The sequence below is a fragment of the Bombus pascuorum genome, chromosome 2 (assembly GCF_905332965.1).
Source record: "Bombus pascuorum chromosome 2, iyBomPasc1.1, whole genome shotgun sequence".
In the NCBI taxonomy this organism is placed as follows: Eukaryota; Metazoa; Arthropoda; class Insecta; order Hymenoptera; family Apidae; genus Bombus; species Bombus pascuorum.
In genome coordinates, this window is record NC_083489.1 from 13,777,533 (window position 1) to 13,794,406 (window position 16,874).

General features: G+C 31.7%; 3 protein-coding genes across 5 annotated transcripts in view; 1 reads left to right on the forward strand and 2 right to left on the reverse strand.

The window, feature by feature from the left end:
* The window catches only part of LOC132916599 (peroxidasin homolog), a 77,273-nt gene extending 64,305 nt beyond the window's left edge, over nt 1-12,968 (forward strand). For all 3 annotated transcript variants that reach the window (XM_060976722.1, XM_060976720.1, XM_060976721.1), the window contains 4 exons: nt 6,346-6,863; nt 8,316-9,084; nt 9,500-9,845; nt 9,923-12,968. In XM_060976722.1, the coding sequence (XP_060832705.1) occupies nt 6,346-6,863; nt 8,316-9,084; nt 9,500-9,845; nt 9,923-11,977 (3,688 nt within the window). In that variant the 3' untranslated portion in view covers nt 11,978-12,968. The remainder of the gene's footprint in view (nt 1-6,345; nt 6,864-8,315; nt 9,085-9,499; nt 9,846-9,922) is intronic.
* LOC132916612 (acyl-coenzyme A thioesterase 13) lies at nt 12,820-13,986 on the reverse strand. Its single transcript, XM_060976752.1, has 3 exons — nt 13,745-13,986; nt 13,221-13,405; nt 12,820-13,141 (listed from the first exon to the last, which is right to left on the reverse strand). Exons 1-3 carry the CDS (start codon nt 13,820-13,822, stop codon nt 12,982-12,984), a joined length of 423 nt encoding a protein of 140 aa, XP_060832735.1. The 5' UTR covers nt 13,823-13,986; the 3' UTR covers nt 12,820-12,981.
* A 202-nt stretch (nt 13,987-14,188) lies between these two features.
* Nucleotides 14,189-16,395, reverse strand: LOC132916607 (diphosphomevalonate decarboxylase). Its single transcript, XM_060976745.1, has 9 exons — nt 16,283-16,395; nt 15,875-15,945; nt 15,702-15,769; nt 15,586-15,632; nt 15,374-15,525; nt 15,119-15,286; nt 14,754-15,047; nt 14,516-14,674; nt 14,189-14,436 (listed from the first exon to the last, which is right to left on the reverse strand). The coding sequence occupies exons 1-9, from the start codon at nt 16,332-16,334 to the stop codon at nt 14,293-14,295; spliced, it is 1,155 nt and encodes a 384-aa protein (XP_060832728.1). The 5' UTR covers nt 16,335-16,395; the 3' UTR covers nt 14,189-14,292.
* Nucleotides 16,396-16,874: the final 479 nt, after the last annotated feature.

Genomic DNA, 16,874 nt, shown 5'->3' on the forward strand with positions numbered 1-16,874 from the left:
GGGAACAATACAAGCTAATTTATCAATTGTGTATTTAATTTTTGTCACATAACCTCTAAAGAAAAAAATTAATTTCTTGGTCTTTCCAAAAATGGGTAAAAAGATAATTTAATAAGAACAATGGAAAAGCTTTATGTTACATAATTAAAATCTTGTTGAAACAGTGAAACAAAAATTTTAAAAAGAGTAGAAGATTTACCTTTTTCATCGTCTACAAATGACTGACAATTATTTGCAAATAGAAGTATTAAGCGAGTTTATCAATTATTTAATTTTTATCACACAACCTCTAATGGAAAAAGTAAAAAGATATTTAATAAAAATAATTAAAGAACTTTACATTATTGAAAAAGTAAAAGAAAAATTGTTAAGTGAAATTCGAAGATCACAAATAACATTCTAGCCAAGTATTTCCTCTCGCAATGGAACTTCTTCCTCTATCAACGAACGAGGATTGCGCAAAATTCTAATCCCGTTCGCTTGTCCACTAGATCGCTATAATAAATTAGTCCTGTCGCTGAACGTCAAATGAAACGTACAAAACAAACAGCATTCCTCGAATTGAAAAGATCTCTGTCTTCCGTCCACTTTAGCATGATCGATTTCCTTTTAGCGATGTTAAATCTGTCTAGAACAAATTTGTGCAACGAATTTCTTCCCCGCTTAAAATAAATCGTTTGTATTAAAAAATAGTTGACGTTTGACAGATATAGTTAAACTCCTCCGCCCTCTATAAGCATATAAACTAACCTTGACAGCCTTTTTTTAATTGACGCTATTTTCATTAATTTTTTATTATTACTAGTTGCATTGTATCGTAATAAGGAAAGCATTACAATTTTTAATCTTTTTTTCCTATGTACTAAGTCCAAATATTGCAATAAGGTAACGCTATAATATTTTCAGTGACAGAGTTGGAGTTATCAGCTGTTGATTATATGTATTGCACTCACAAAAGAATTAAGAAAAATGATGATCCTACAGCATCGACTCATGAAAAAGATGGATCAAATTACCAGCTGCGCAGTTGCGCACTCAAATGCGTAGTCAAAACAATATGGACACATGTACTTAACTGCTTTTCAAACTATGGCACATTCCTAACACAAACATTTATGTAAATCTAACTTTAGGCATTGTCTTTAAATAATTCAGTTTCATTCGAACTATCAACCAGAATAGTTTATAGTTTTTTGGATAATAACATCATTTTCTGCTATATAAGTTATCATATTTATACGTCTTGTGATTAGCTATTATTCTGCTGCAGATTTTTATGCATTTTTATATTGTTACGAACACATCTAAAAAAATGGAATTTAAGTAGAAATTTATTTTATCTACTAAGTATTATATCAAGTACTCTTTAAATATTCAATAAATGCGTAAATATCTGTAGTCTATTTATTATTATTTTATTGTATTATTGTTGTTGTTGTTGTTGTTATTATTATTGCTACATTATAATTTTCTGTTTATAACCAGCGCAGACACGGAGTGCTTGGAGATTAGTCGTAAAAATTGGTAAAAAAGAATAACGAAGATCTATCAGACTAACTCCCATTAAATAGATAGCATACGAAATAGAGTATGAATAAAATTACTGTTCGTTAAGGGGCTGAATGTTTTCATTTGGAGAGGGGTTCGAATCGCATTTCGATTCATAGCCGATACGATGACTCCTTGATGGTTTCTACTTTTTCTATCGGGTAAAATGGTCTCGTTAAGTTCAAGTATCCTTACCAAGACAATGAAGTAGGGTCGTTCGTTACGACGATTAATTCGAGTCTAGTCAAGCATTTGTATAATACAATCAAACCATTGTAAACGTAAATGTTTTTGCACATTTTTAACGAATGGAAATATGCCAATGATATGTTTGAAAATATTAGGTTATCCGAAAAGTTTCTTTCGTTTCATAAGGTAATATTAGATGAACAACAATTTTTGTTTTACATTATTTTATTGAATTAAGTATGATCCATTTCGTTATATTTCTATTATTACGTTCGTGCATAATTCAATAAACTAATATAAAACAAAAAACATTGTGCGTCTACTATTTCCTTATGAAATGAAAGAAACTTTTCGGACAACCTAATATATTCCAATAAGGTGGGTGGAGCAACTGATCACCAGATGGCAGCAGAGATTATGTGTCAAATATTTTGATAGTTTCATTTAATTTGTAACCTATTTCAAGAATTATTTCTAATACAAATAATATGAACATGTCAGAAGAAAAAGAATGTAAAATGATGAATACAATTTTAAGGTAAAGTAACATCTAATGAGGACAAATTGAATAAAATCTTAGAACTTCATAAATCGATTTTAGATAAACGAAAGTAATATAGTAACTTTAAATGAAATAGACAAGATGATGGAGGTTGAAGCACAACTCTGAACATGTCTTCAAGATTGATGATAGAAGTTTTTAATCGGAGTAAAACTTTATTTAAAGTGATGTTTCTTAAAGATGACTATAATATAGCATATCAAACGAAACTAAGCTTAATTAAAATTTCATATTATGATAGATACTTCACAAGTAAGATTTAATATATTATAAGTAAATTGAAAATAACTAGAGACAAAAATTTGTATTTCATACAAATTATTTTCTTTGCGTTAGTTTTTGTCATAATTTAATATATAAAATTTTACAGCGGATATTGCTTATAATTTATAACGAAGAAGGAGATAGTGATTAAAAGTTGAGCAAGTATTTTATTAGAAGCTGCAAGCGTTGGGCGTTACACGTAATTTCGTGGACCGAGAATCTTTTAAAATGATGAAATGAACGGTATCCGGATCGATCGGCGCAGGTATACCTATTATGGATATTGACCTGAATATCGAGTACCATTAAGTAGGGTTTGTCCTGACTTCATTGAATAAACACACCTTTGTTAAATTACCGATATGCCTTCGAGATAAAAGTTCCGATCCAGCGACTGCTGTCTAAACAATTAAGCCGTGAATATACATTGGAAAAATTATTCTGAAATGTATACAAGATACAAGGATATGGAACTGGGAATTATTTGCGATAAAATTGTTGGAGAAAACATCGTAAATATTTTATTTTGTATTATTAATTTTATTTGAAATATCAAATACTTTCGGTTTTAATTTTTCATTTTAATTATTTAACAATTTTTTTATTCCATGATAATTATGAATATTTTAATAATGTTATTTAATATTTAACAAAGTTGAAGGATATATTACTTTAATAATGATTCAAAACAAAATTATTTTTTCTTATAAATTTAATGTTTTATTCATTTCAATTTCAAGGTTTCAACTTATGTAAAGATGTATAAAGTTACAGCTTAAGTTGACCGAGTGAAGGAAGTGCACAAACAAAAATTGTCAGAAAAACCACAAACGTTGTAATTCCATATAAGTACGTGTGAATCATGAATCGAATTAGTGACAAGCTATGACGTCATCTTGATACCAGAATTTGCTGAATAAAATTAAAAGAACATAGATCGAAAAATCAACATTATTAAATATTTTTAGAAATATAACTTCTGAATGTACGCTAATAATGTCACTATTGGCTGTCATAAATTTCATCGACATGATAGTCCTTTAATATTAATAGCGATAATTTTTTATCGAACCGATCTCATTGATGTCGAATTACGGAGAAAATTATAACGATCGACAGAGTTAAATAATGCCCACCATTAATATTTACGTCAATCCGAAAGTAAAATAGCAAAGTCATCGCAGTGAAAGTAAATTTATTTCCAGCTCATTATCATTTTTATTGGCTTCCTTTTCTCCCATAGTACATCGTACGCATTAGATATGTAATTTTCTTTTTATCAATCAGGATGATCGATATTTCCTCTTGGATACTTTACATTAATATATTCCAAGATGGAATCGTAATTTAAGGATGGAAATAGCATTAAGAAGAAGAACGAAGAAAATGTAAATGTTGACAAAAAGAGAATTATCTTCTATTATAATCTTCTTCTACGTGAAATGTTGTGATAGAAAATATGGAAGATATTTATGATATTCGAAGAACGCCTGAGAAACGACATAGTATGGTAGTATACCCAACTAGTGAATATTATGATAATTTTTGTATGTTTCTCTAGTTAATATGATTCTTGGTAGAATTATACATAATGCATATCGATAGTTAAAGCTTGCTTTTAGAGTAAGATTTATTTTCTGTAGAATTGGTGAATTTTACAGAAAAAGAAGTAAGGAGATATAATTGATAGAATAATTTGTTCAACGAATCACTGCAAATAGTTATAATAATTGCTTGAAAGAAGATTATCTAAGGAACTCAGTGTATATTAATATCATACATATTACTATTATATAACTCATAAAGATAATTGGATAATTATCAAATTATCACTATTCATGTCAGACATATTTATTCTCTCTAAATATCAAACAATACCTAAGTCGAATAGTTCATCAAATCCCCCTTTCACTTCTAATATTTTCCACGATTTTTCTTTCCCATTCTTCTTTCCAGGCATAACCATTCCCTCGTCTTTGCCATATATGGCAAGAAATTGAGAAAAACATGAATGAAAAGGTGCACGATGCGGAAAAATAAGAAGCAAAATACAAACGTGGTTGCTTGTGAAAGCTTTCTAGCAGAAGAATCTTTTATTATGCCGTAGTGTGTCGCGAGCAGTCGGTTCTACTCACGGGTCGTTCCATTTTCGTTCGTCTGGTCGGTGGTTCGCCACGGAACGAAGCTCTGGAAGATCAGCTGGAGCGATAAAGAGGTTAAAATACCGACGCGTTGAACCGAGAACTCGCCTGACAATTTAGACGGAGGAAATAATGTGCAACGAGTCGAGTAAAATCGTTAATTAAGAGATTCACGCTCTATGGCTCTGGCGATCTTTGTAACGACGAATCGTGTAACGATGCCTAACACATTGATTGTTATTGCTTCTCGACAAAATGTAGCGGGATCTGTGAAATCTATATTCGTTCGATGAATAATTAAGCATTGTAAAAGAGATTTTATACATTTGTAGTATCACATTTTTGGAGATTTTAATGGTTCTTCGTAATATATATGGATAAGGACATATTTTTCCTATTTTATTATATATTTTATCATATACTTTTCATTTTGATACAAATTTCATACTTTAGTCACTGATAGTTCTAATGTTAAGGATCAAATTACAGTGAAGAGAAACTCTGCTTGTATCAAAGATATTTTAACTCTTTAATTTTAACTATTTAATTAACTTTTATTTTAACTATTTAATTTTAACTCTTTTCCAAATTTTCAACTCTCTAGTTGAATTTTGAAATATTAACTCTAAATTTAATTTGCAATTATAAGATTATGGACTATTGAATACAATTTCTATCCAATATTTTAATATCTTTCTTTAAATAAAGTGTTAAAGCAGTAAATAATTAGTTCTGACCTATACTTAGGAAAAAGATTATAAATCAAAGGATTCATTAAAAGGAGTTGCAATTGACCAACTTTCAGTGGGAATTATTTTGAGTTTCCTCGAACGATCGAGTTAAAGTTCCTTCGTTGGTTCGCGCGCTCTTGTCAAGTCGATTGCGGCTGTAATCGATACTTGGAGCACGATTATTGCTCAATTGTGAGAGGAACATAAGAGTCGGTCGACATTGCGATCTTTCTGCGTAATCTCTGAAATTAAGAGCTTTGCTGTCTTCGGCTCAAGTTTGTAGAATAGATTAAATGGAAGTTTTTGTTGTCCGATTATATGGAGATTTTGATAGGAGGGAGATATTAGATAAAGCAGAACTTAAAACAGATCGCAAAATATGTAAGAGCGAGATATAGTTTAAAATCCACTGGTGTCGTAGGAGAGAAATTGAAGTGATGTCAGAGAATTTAAGACACCTCCACTAAATTCTTCCTACTCTTCTCGATCTTCTTCTCCATTTGACAACCTTGATTTTATATACTTTGCATATTCTTTCGCAATTCATAACTTCTATGTTTTTACCATTATGTTAATTAGTAATTAAAAATATTCCATTATGGGAAGATGGTCCATCTGTTAAATAACTTCTATAATTTATGTATATTATGTATATACATCTCTCTATATTCTATATTTTCTCTATACTTATAAAACCGTTCTATTATATTAACAAAACTGGATTAATTTTCCAATTTAGATCAATATATAATAATTAAATATTCTACTTCTATTCTAAATATCCTGTTACTAATATATAATTAAAATATTCTATTATCACTAAACATATCTTATCTTTATCTTATTTGGAAGATATTCTTTGTAATTAATATATTTCTGTTACATTAACGAAGCTAAATTAATTTTACAGTGATCTACGATTCAACAACATAGCCGAGATTCGACCTGGCTCCTTCCACAGTCTAACCGACTTACACACACTTCTATTGAACGACAATCGCATCAAACACCTCTTACCAAGAACCTTCGAAGGTGCATCAAACTTAAGGATCCTCTATCTATATAAGAATCGTTTGGAACGAATTTCACCAGGAGCATTTTCTGGCCTACCAAACTTAGAACAATTATATCTACATTTCAACCATCTGAAAGAAATTAGAAAGGGCACATTCAATGATTTGCCATCGTTGGAGAGACTTTTCTTGCATAACAACCTACTGCATCATCTACCAGCGGACGCTTTTCACAATGTGGGACCCATGACGCGTCTTCGTTTAGATAGCAATGCTCTCGTTTGCGACTGTAATTTGGTCTGGCTGGTGCAGAGGCTTCAAAACAAACCATCCGAGATGGCAGCCTTTTGCCAGTCGCCCAACGAGATGAAGGGAAGATCGTTGACAAGCATGTCGATGAACGATTTTCATTGCAGTTGAGTAATTGAACCATCTTTGTTACACGTAATCGTTGAAACGATAAGAAAATGTAGGTATAACACTAAAATTACGAGACATAGTTTAGGATCTCTTTCATGAAAAGCAATGGAGTCATTTTAATTCTAGTATGGGTAACAAAGTATTGAAACTAATTTGACAATTTTATCTGCAAGTAATTAATATTGAAATAACTAAAAAATATTGCATATTTCAGACTTTCTATATATCAAAAAATAAGGAATAGAAATACACATATAAAGAGATGATAAGTGGACAGATATAATAATTAGTTCAAACGTAAAAGTAATTTAAATCTGCAAAATATTTCTTTGGATATTTTAAACAGTTGAAAATCAAGTGGTTAAAATTTGAGGTTTCATACATAGGAGTAAAAAGATCGAGTGAAATGAAGTACAAACAAGAAGAAGTATCGACCACTGCGCTCCTTTATGGCTCTCGCGAGACGCATCGCTCCTAATGGTGTTAAGAGAACTTTGTTTTACGACATTAGAAAATATCGCGGGTTACAGTTGGTTTTTACAGTTAGAAACTTTTTATTGAGAAAGTTAATTTGCTGATGGTGATGAAGACAAAGTGGGGAGAGTCTGACTGGGAATGACATGTCTGTTTTCTCGATTATCCTCGATTACCTGGTCACACATGTTCGATGAAAGGCAAAAAGTATATTAAGTATAAAAATAAACATCATCCTCTCGTGTCTATTTAAAGAACACTCTGATATGAATTATTCAACACAATTATGTCAAACTGTCTAATCATATCAGTTTCAAATTAGATCAGAGTGAGAAACAGGGATCATTTTACATATCTAGACAACTACAAATAAACTTGACTATAGCTACACGCATGCACCAGTTTTTAACAGATTGACATTAGTACCTTTGGTAAATATACCAACCATGCCTAAATTGATTTCAAACAGTTCAGCTACTCCCTTTTTTAAATGCAATTAAAAATAAAAAGATTTATTTAGTATTAAACAATTTTTTAAAACTATTATTACTACATTTTAGATTAAAGTAAAAACTCATAATCAATTATAATTTTTGTTAATGTAATTGTATATAAGCAAAGTTAACAAAGTAAGAAAACTAAAAGCAAAAAGAATTTTAGTTATTCCAATATTATTTGCTTAATGTAGAGTTATAGTAAGTAAAATTTTCAATAATATAGATGTATATTATTTTATGTATGTATTTAATAACATAGATAAATAAAAATCTCCAATAACATAAATTTACATAAGCAAACAAAGATCTCTAATAATATAAATCTACATAAGGAAACAAAATTTTATTATAGAGAGTTAAAAGCAAATGAAAAATTGTATTCACTCCAATGTTACAAACTATTAATATACCTACCAATACGATTATACAATTATTTAACTATAGATTATTCTTAAATTCTCATTTTCGTTTTTCAGCTGAGCCACGCATAATGAACGGTCCCCAGGATGTAGAGGTCAGGCTGGGAGGGACCATCAGCTTCACCTGCGAGGTAATAGGAGACCCGATACCGGAAATCAAGTGGATGCGGGACTCTAATGAAGTATCCGCCGATGGGAACCGTTATGTGATCGAGGATGATGGAACATTAGTAATATCAGATGTAACGGAACAAGACACTGGTGAATACGAATGCATGGCCAAGAGCGAAATGGGCTTCACGAAATCAAGAAAGGCCAGAGCAGTAGTTACAGTATCACCATCCTTAAGATTTACCGAATTGCCTGAGTCACAAACTGTCCAAGTTGGAGTAGATGCTTCTTTTATCTGTAAAGTGGATGGTCGTCCTGCACCAACTATTCAGTGGTGGAGAAATGGTCAAATATTAAACGTTGGTGGTCGTATCGCCATAGAAGACGAAGGAAGTTTGTTGAGAATATTTGCTGTAAAAGAATCAGACTCGGCTAGATACGTTTGTCAAGCGAAAAATTCTAATGGATACGCTGAAACAAGTGCAGATCTGAGGGTAGTAGATGAGTCTTATAGCCCTCCTAGGCTAACGTATGAGCCACACGATATGGAGGCGGAATCTGGGGCTATTATAGAGATCCCCTGCAGAGTAGAAGGCTTTCCTAAACCTGTGATACAGTGGAAGAAGGATGGTACAGCTGTTGAAGGGTCCAGGTTTCGTGTATCGCGCGGGGGAAGCTTGTATCTTTATAATGTTACTGCTGCTGATACTGGAAGGTGAATTTTGATACTTTTTATTAGCATTTCTTGTTATTTATTTAAAAAATATAGGAAAATATTAAGTGGTTTATGATCTATAACCTTGAATAGAATATAGTAGAAAAATCCAGGAATATATGAGAATAGACATAAATATTGCCATAACTATGACATATAGATGAGTGTAGGAAAATTTACTTTAATGAAATGAATAGACAAACTAATGCCTTTTCAAAAAATGTTGAAATGACAAGGGGTCATTATGTAATAACCGCTAATAATATTTAGTAATATAATAGACGAGCTAAAGTAAATTTGATAGTAATGTAAATTTGAAAGTAAAGTAAATTTTTAAATGCAATATCTTAACGGGTTTCTGATATTACGATGTATGTTTATTTTCACCGTCATAAATCAAGAATTGTGTATATAGATATGAATGCTCTGCCGTGAACCAATATGGTCGAGCAACCGCCCAGGCATTGGTACGCGTTCGCCAGCCCGAAGCAGCAGATGTTCTTGTGATCAGAGCCTTCAAGGATGCAACCGAGGAGATCGATCGAGCCATAAATAACACGCTGATAGATCTTCTCAGCGGATCTGCGCGGACGAATCCACTGAGACTCGCGCGTTTCCCAGATGCAGTCGGTCGTGCAGCTGCCAGACCTGCTGAAATTTTTGAAAGAACGCTCGTAAATATACGACGAATGGTAAACTCTGGCCTGAGTGCAAACACCAGCACTGAATTCCGATATGAGGAAATTCTAACGGCGGAACAGGTGTGTTTGAGTTATGGCTTAGTTAATTTTTGTATAATAATATTTTAAATTATTAACAAATTTCAACCATTCCATAGGTTAGAGAAATCGAAAGATTATCTGGATGCACAGGCCACAGACATCGTCAGAATTGCACAAACATGTGCTATCACAATAAGTACCGCAACATAGATGGCAGCTGCAACAACTTACGACACCCAACCTGGGGTTCTTCCTATACTGGATTCCGTAGAGTTTTACAACCAATTTACGAGAATGGATTTTCATCACCAGTCGGTTGGGAAAGAAATCGCCGTTACTATGGATATCCGAAACCTTCCGCACGTTTAGTTTCCACAACGCTAATAACCACTCATAACGTAACTTCAGATAGTGGAATTACGCATATGGTGATGCAGTGGGGTCAGTTCATGGATCATGACTTAGATCACGCTCTTCCATCAGTTTCTAGCGAATCATGGGATGGTATAGATTGTAAGAAATCTTGTGACAATGCTGCACCTTGCTTCCCCATGGATGTTCCACCTGGTGACCCTAGAGTTAATAATAGAAGGTGCATCGATTTTATCAGAACGAGTGCAGTTTGCGGTTCTGGTGCAACCAGTTTATTATGGGGCAGCCTCACTCCTCGAGAACAATTAAATCAGCTAACCAGCTACATGGATGCCTCTCAAGTATATGGTTATGACGATGCCTTAGCCAGAGATCTCCGTGACTTGACCACAGATCATGGTCTGTTGCGAGAAGGGCCTGCAATTCCTGGCCATAAACCTCTTCTGCCATACGCTAATGGTCAATTCGTCGATTGCAGGAGAAACCCTGTAGAAAGTTCGATCAATTGTTTCGTAGCCGGAGATATTAGAGCCAATGAACAAGTGGGCCTTTTAGCAATGCACACGATATGGTTACGCGAACATAATCGCATAGCTCGCTTTTTACGTGATATGAACCCTCAATGGAATGGGGAAAAATTGTATCAGGAATCTAGGAAGATCGTAGGTGCAGAGATGCAACATATTACATATCAATACTGGATACCTCATGTATTTGGTAAAACTGCAGAAGAACTTTTAGGTTCGTATCGAGGTTATGATCCTAACCTCGATGCTAGTATCTCCAACGTTTTTGCTACCGCAGCTTTAAGATTCGGTCATACACTGATTCAACCTCAGTTGCAGCGTCTTAACGAATCTTTTCAACCGATTCCCCAGGGTCCTCTTAAGTTAAGAGACGCCTTCTTTTCACCGTGGAGATTGGTCGAGGAAGGCGGCGTGGACCCTCTTATGAGAGGAATGTTTAGCACTGCCGCAAAATTGAAATTGCCCGAAGAAAATTTGAACTCAGAATTGACGGAACAATTATTCTATACTGCCCATGCGGTGGCTTTAGATTTAGCTGCGATGAATATCCAGAGGGGCAGAGATCATGCACTGCCAGGTTATTTAGAATGGCGACGATTCTGCAATATGTCTTACGTTGAAACTTTCGAGGATCTAGCCGGTGAAATTCGCAGCGCTAGGGTTAGACAAAAATTAAGAGAACTGTACGGTCATCCTGGGAACATAGATGTTTGGGTTGGTGGAGTACTGGAGGATCAACTGCCTAATGCCAAACTAGGACCACTCTTCCAATGTATTTTGTCAGAGCAATTTAAACGTACTAGAAATGGCGACAGATTTTGGTATGAGAGTCCAACTGTTTTTAAACCAGAGCAACTCGCACAAATAAAACAAACGAGCTTAGCTAGGATTCTATGCGACAATGGTGACAATATTAACAGAATTCAACCGAATGTGTTCTTACTGCCCGAAGGTGATAATAAGTTCGTCACCTGCGATGAGATTCCATATGTGGATTTAAGAGTTTGGTCCGAATGTTGCGATGGATGTGAAGATCAGAGTAATACAATTTCGAGATTCAGACGTAGCGCAGCCAAATATTTGCCATCGCAAAATAGTTTCTCTCTAAAGGATACAAGTACACAGAGCCAGAGTGAAAAAATAGAATATTTAGAGAGAACAATCGAGGAAACCGAGCAAGAGTTTAGGAAGGTTATAGATTTTGTAGAATCCTTGTCTCATAAGATAAAAGAACTGAAATCACTTTTAGAGGACGTGAAGAAATCGAAGTAGAACAATAGACTATGTGCCATTGTTCCAACGCGCATCCAATTTATCTTAAATTCGCTCCGTATTAGAGATTCATTAACGTTGCACGTTTATTACTGTACATACACGAAGTATAAAAGCCCAATTGGGTTTAGGAGATTAGCTGTTTATTGCTCTCCTGTCAGATTCGAATTCATTTAGATATCTGTTATTATCTCTAGTCTCATATTTGATACATTAATGGTACTAAAAAGAGCTTAATGATATTTATAGAAACAATAATAGAGCTTAAACCGCACTGTTGTCGATCTTCCGCTTTTATCATTTTTGAAGCTGCAGAGAGTCACATATTGCTTTAATGGCATAATATAGATACATTTCATAATTGATTTAAGTAAAACGATAAAAAAAATTTTAATTGTATTCTATGCAATAACATTTTTCTTTTTTAGCAATGAAAAGATTTACATATCACCTTGCCCTCTTTCCTTTTACGTAGATAATACATAACTATTGTATCAATTTAATGATATGCTATTAATGATATGCACAAAATAATTTTATTAACAAGTTCTATATTTAAAACAAAGTTTAAAGGAAAACGAACCATAAATACATATACTACTTAATATGTACAGTTTTGATATTGATTACTGTTATGTTGAACGCTTACATTTCTATGATCCTGTGCCATGTGTTTGTTTTATATTATGTACATGTTAGCTCCTAGAAAATTTGTAGGAGTATTGTAGAAAGTGTTTATTGATTCATTTCAGAAAGATCTAAATCTTTGGCAATATGTATTAAATAGAAATATTCAAAGAAAATTAAATAGACCAATGTTTGAAGGATATCATAATGCAGCATCCAGTAAAGAAATTGTATTCACTTGTGTAGATATATAAACATATACATACTATATACACATTGAAACATTACTGGAACATATTCAGGTTTTATAATATATCCATGTACTAAAGTATTGTGTTCATTAAATATTAACACTATACAACAATATATGTACTGCTTTATTTCTGTCCAACAAATTTTGTGTGCCGTCCATGAGCAATTACATGTTTCCCCTCGTCTTTTGTAATATCTACTGCAAGGAACGCTAGTGTTTTTCCAGCACGTATAGTTTTGGCATCAATTGTTATCAGGTCTCCAGGAAATGCAGGTTTCATAAACCTATATATTAATTATTATTATTACATTATAACCAATTATAAATATACATAGCTCATGTTATAATTATGGTTATACCTACGTAATATTTAAATCTACTGAGACACCTGGTGAATTAATTTCATGTGTCATTATCGCATATGTAGAAACACAATCAATTAGTGTACTTGTGAAACCCCCATGCAAAGTACCACCTAAGTTTAAATGCTCCTCTGATATGATTAATTGTGCTTTACAATTTCCATTTCCTGCTGAGATTATTTGGAGCTATTTAGAAAACAAGTATAAAATTATTTCACAATAAGATAAAAATGAACATATTGTCATAATATTTAATTTTTATTCAATTAATTGTAATTTGTTAGGTTGTCCCAAAAATTTCTTTCATTTTATAAGGAAATAATAGATATATATTATATTATACCATATTATATATTATATATATAATGTATAATATAATAATATAAAACAAGAAATGTGTATCTATTATTTCCTTATAAAACGGAGGAGACTTAACCTAATAGTATATAATATTTATTGTATTTTATGAATTGCTATTATATGCATTTAGAAGGAAAAAGATCACAAAACATTGAAAAACATTACCTTTTGTAAACATTGCCCGAAATTAGGCGTTTTAAGAACACGTTCCAAAATTGATGTAATCAATTTTGTTTTACACATTTTACGGTTTGAATATTTTACGATTTTTCATTTAAACTTTTGTAATTTTTACAATAAAACGTTGTACACTTTAGAGCGTCTTTATTACATCCAGGAGAAACAAAATTTTAATTAATAATTTGTTGAATTTATAAAATTTTGCACATTACGCTTAATTAACCTATACTTCCATAAACAGCGCGGTAAGACATTTTTTAGATAAATATAGGAATGGGAATGAGTAACAGTGCTCAAAATTTGACTACTAACTAACACAGGAATAGCTTTATATTTTATCAGATTATATTATGATCTATTTTCAAAAATTTATTTTGTTACAAAATATAACAATATAATAATATAATACAGCCAACAACTATATCCAAATAATATAAACAAGAATACATTTTTCATTATATAATAAATGCATCTATCTGCTAATTACAATGAATTAAAATCATTTTCAATAAATACAACCCATTTTTAGTAACTTAACTAATAGGCAATCCTTCTTTGTTTAAAAGGTGATCTTTGGGATCCTCTAAATACTTAGGACCATTTCCAACTTTAGTGTAAATAATATATTTAAGAGATTCTGGTGCTTGTTTTTTTGCATTAATGTTATTAAATAGATCCTAAAACAAATTTAAAATCATTTATTTTGGCATAGATCAAGTGATATGTAATTGTTATACAATAATAAAAAATATTTACTGGCGAATATATAACTTTATTAAGAGGTAACCCTCTCCTGTATTTTTCTAAATTAATTCCTGGTGGGAAGAAATGATTTAATACTCCCATAAATTCTGGAACACTTTCTTCCAAGAGATATAGAGTTGCATTTGGTCCTGCATCAAAAGTATATGCAACCTAAAATGAGTAACATATTTAATTAAAATATTAATATATATAAATTAAAGTTGAAAAAATTGATGTTTCATATCAATACCTTTACTTCATTCACAGCTTCATTATAAGCATGAACAAGATCAACAATGGCATGTGAAACATCATTCATATAAACAAATGGTGGATATGCATCCAAACATACTGCATGCATTTGATTTGAATCTTTCATTGTATGTTCAGCAAATGTTTTAAAATCCTTTTCTACAATTGCCTGTTCCATTCTCTTCATTCTCTCAGGAATAACATGTTTTATTCTGTATTGTACAAGATCAGATGTTTCCATGGTTCTTTTCATTCCAACTGAACTGGAAACTTTTTTCTTTGCATCATTTACCTGGAATATTTAGTCATAAATACATTTGGTATAAAACATAAGATAAGATAAGAATTAAAACTAATACACACAACTAATATTAAAATTCTCATTTCTGGCCAATGAGAGGCAGGCACAATTTGTTTAGCTATGCTATCAGCACCATTTGGTTCAGAACCCATATACCATCTTACAAAACCTCCCATAACACTTCGGCATGCTGAACCAGAACCAATACGAGCTATTGAACTAATGTCACCCTAGAAATCAATATTTAGATATGTAAAAATTATGCAGATATAACATATAGAATTATAAAGATTATAATTATATTATCTTTGCAATACCTCTACTTGATATAGTTTAGCAAGAGCTGCTACAAGGCAAGCATATCCTGCTGCACTAGAAGCTAAACCAGCTGCAGTTGGAAAATTATTTTCTGAACAAATATGAACTTTCCATTGATCTATATGATTGGAATTTCTTGCCCTTTTCCTAACTAGAATAATATACTTTATTATTTAAAAGATTTCAAAATTTCTTCAATATAATTACATACTTTGTGTTAAACAATTTTGCAATCTAGGATTCTTGATATCTTCTTCCCTAAAAAGTCATAAAATTTTTTAAAAATATACCCAACTTTTCTATGGTAGATAATTATTTAACACTTACTGTCCATTTAACCAGATCTGATCCTCTTTAAAAGTTGGACTGATCATTACAGTAGTTTTTGTGTGTAGCTAAAATTTTGAATGGATCAAATTAAAATATACCATTTGTGTTTATTATTTCATTAGATATAATAATATGTATAGCTAGATATAAAAAATAAATTGTATTTTTACATGATCTGTATCTAAGGTAGCACTAATGGAATCATTTACTGGCAAGATTAAAGTTTCATCTCTCTTTCCCCCTGTAAAAGAAAAATTTATATTTCCAGATCTATTTGAATTTTAAAAAATCGGGAGGGTCGTTGCAATGTAGTACAAATCCATTCTATTCATATACAAAAATAAAAATTAGACTTTTTAAACATAATATATCATGTTCAGTTTTTGTGGCATTGTACTTTACAATACATCGAATTTGAAATTCAAAACGGCAGTCATGTGAGTAATAGATATATGGAAACATTTATCTCTAATACCTTTTTAAATAAATTAAATAGTAAATATAATTTTATTATTATAGTAATTATATTACTGTACTGTGATTATTTTAAAAGAAAAGAAAAGCAAAAGAATACATACAATATTTTATAACGGCTATATTGACGGATGCGATACATGTAACGGTACTCATTTTCTCAATCTTCGCCGACTAACACTTCTACTACACGAATGACTTTAAACTTACACGTGTATAGTATTTATACTTGAAGAAGCATAAACTATTTATAAGCTAGATAGATAACCATATATTCCAATTTGTTACAATGTATTTTCTATCAATTCGTATTTTAATATTTATTTATTTCCTATCCCTATTTTATATTGCACAAAATTTCAAATTTTCGTGTTTTAAAACTATATCTTTTCATTGGCTACGTGTAAGCTAGCCAATAATATTTAAGTGACATAATAACTTTATGTATCAGCAAGAGAACCTTTATATCTATATTAATATCAAATAATATTTAAATTTATTGTTTGCTAATTTCCTATTTCATGTTTTATCTATTTATTTTATTTATTTATGCTTCGTGTTTTTTTATTCATGCTTAGCAATTCGTTTTTAAACGCTTCGTGCGATTAATCGATTAATCGATTACGTGCCACAAACTACTTCCATCATACCGACGCTACCAACAATACGTTTCGTAGTTCTTCTCGCAGATGACGT

Coding starts and splice junctions, on each gene's coding strand:
- LOC132916612 (XM_060976752.1), bottom strand. CDS start 13,822: ATGTGTAAAACAAAATTGATTACATCAATTTTGGAACGTGTTCTTAAA. Junction 13,406..13,744: donor TCGGGCAATGTTTACAAAAG/GTAATGTTTTTC, acceptor TTTTCTAAATAG/CTCCAAATAATCTCAGCAGG. Junction 13,142..13,220: donor TCAGTAGATTTAAATATTAC/GTAGGTATAACC, acceptor ATTAATATATAG/GTTTATGAAACCTGCATTTC.
- LOC132916607 (XM_060976745.1), bottom strand. CDS start 16,334: ATGAGTACCGTTACATGTATCGCATCCGTCAATATAGCCGTTATAAAA. Junction 15,770..15,874: donor CTACCTTAGATACAGATCAT/GTAAAAATACAA, acceptor TCAAAATTTTAG/CTACACACAAAAACTACTGT. Junction 15,048..15,118: donor TGAGAATTTTAATATTAGTT/GTGTGTATTAGT, acceptor TAAATATTCCAG/GTAAATGATGCAAAGAAAAA.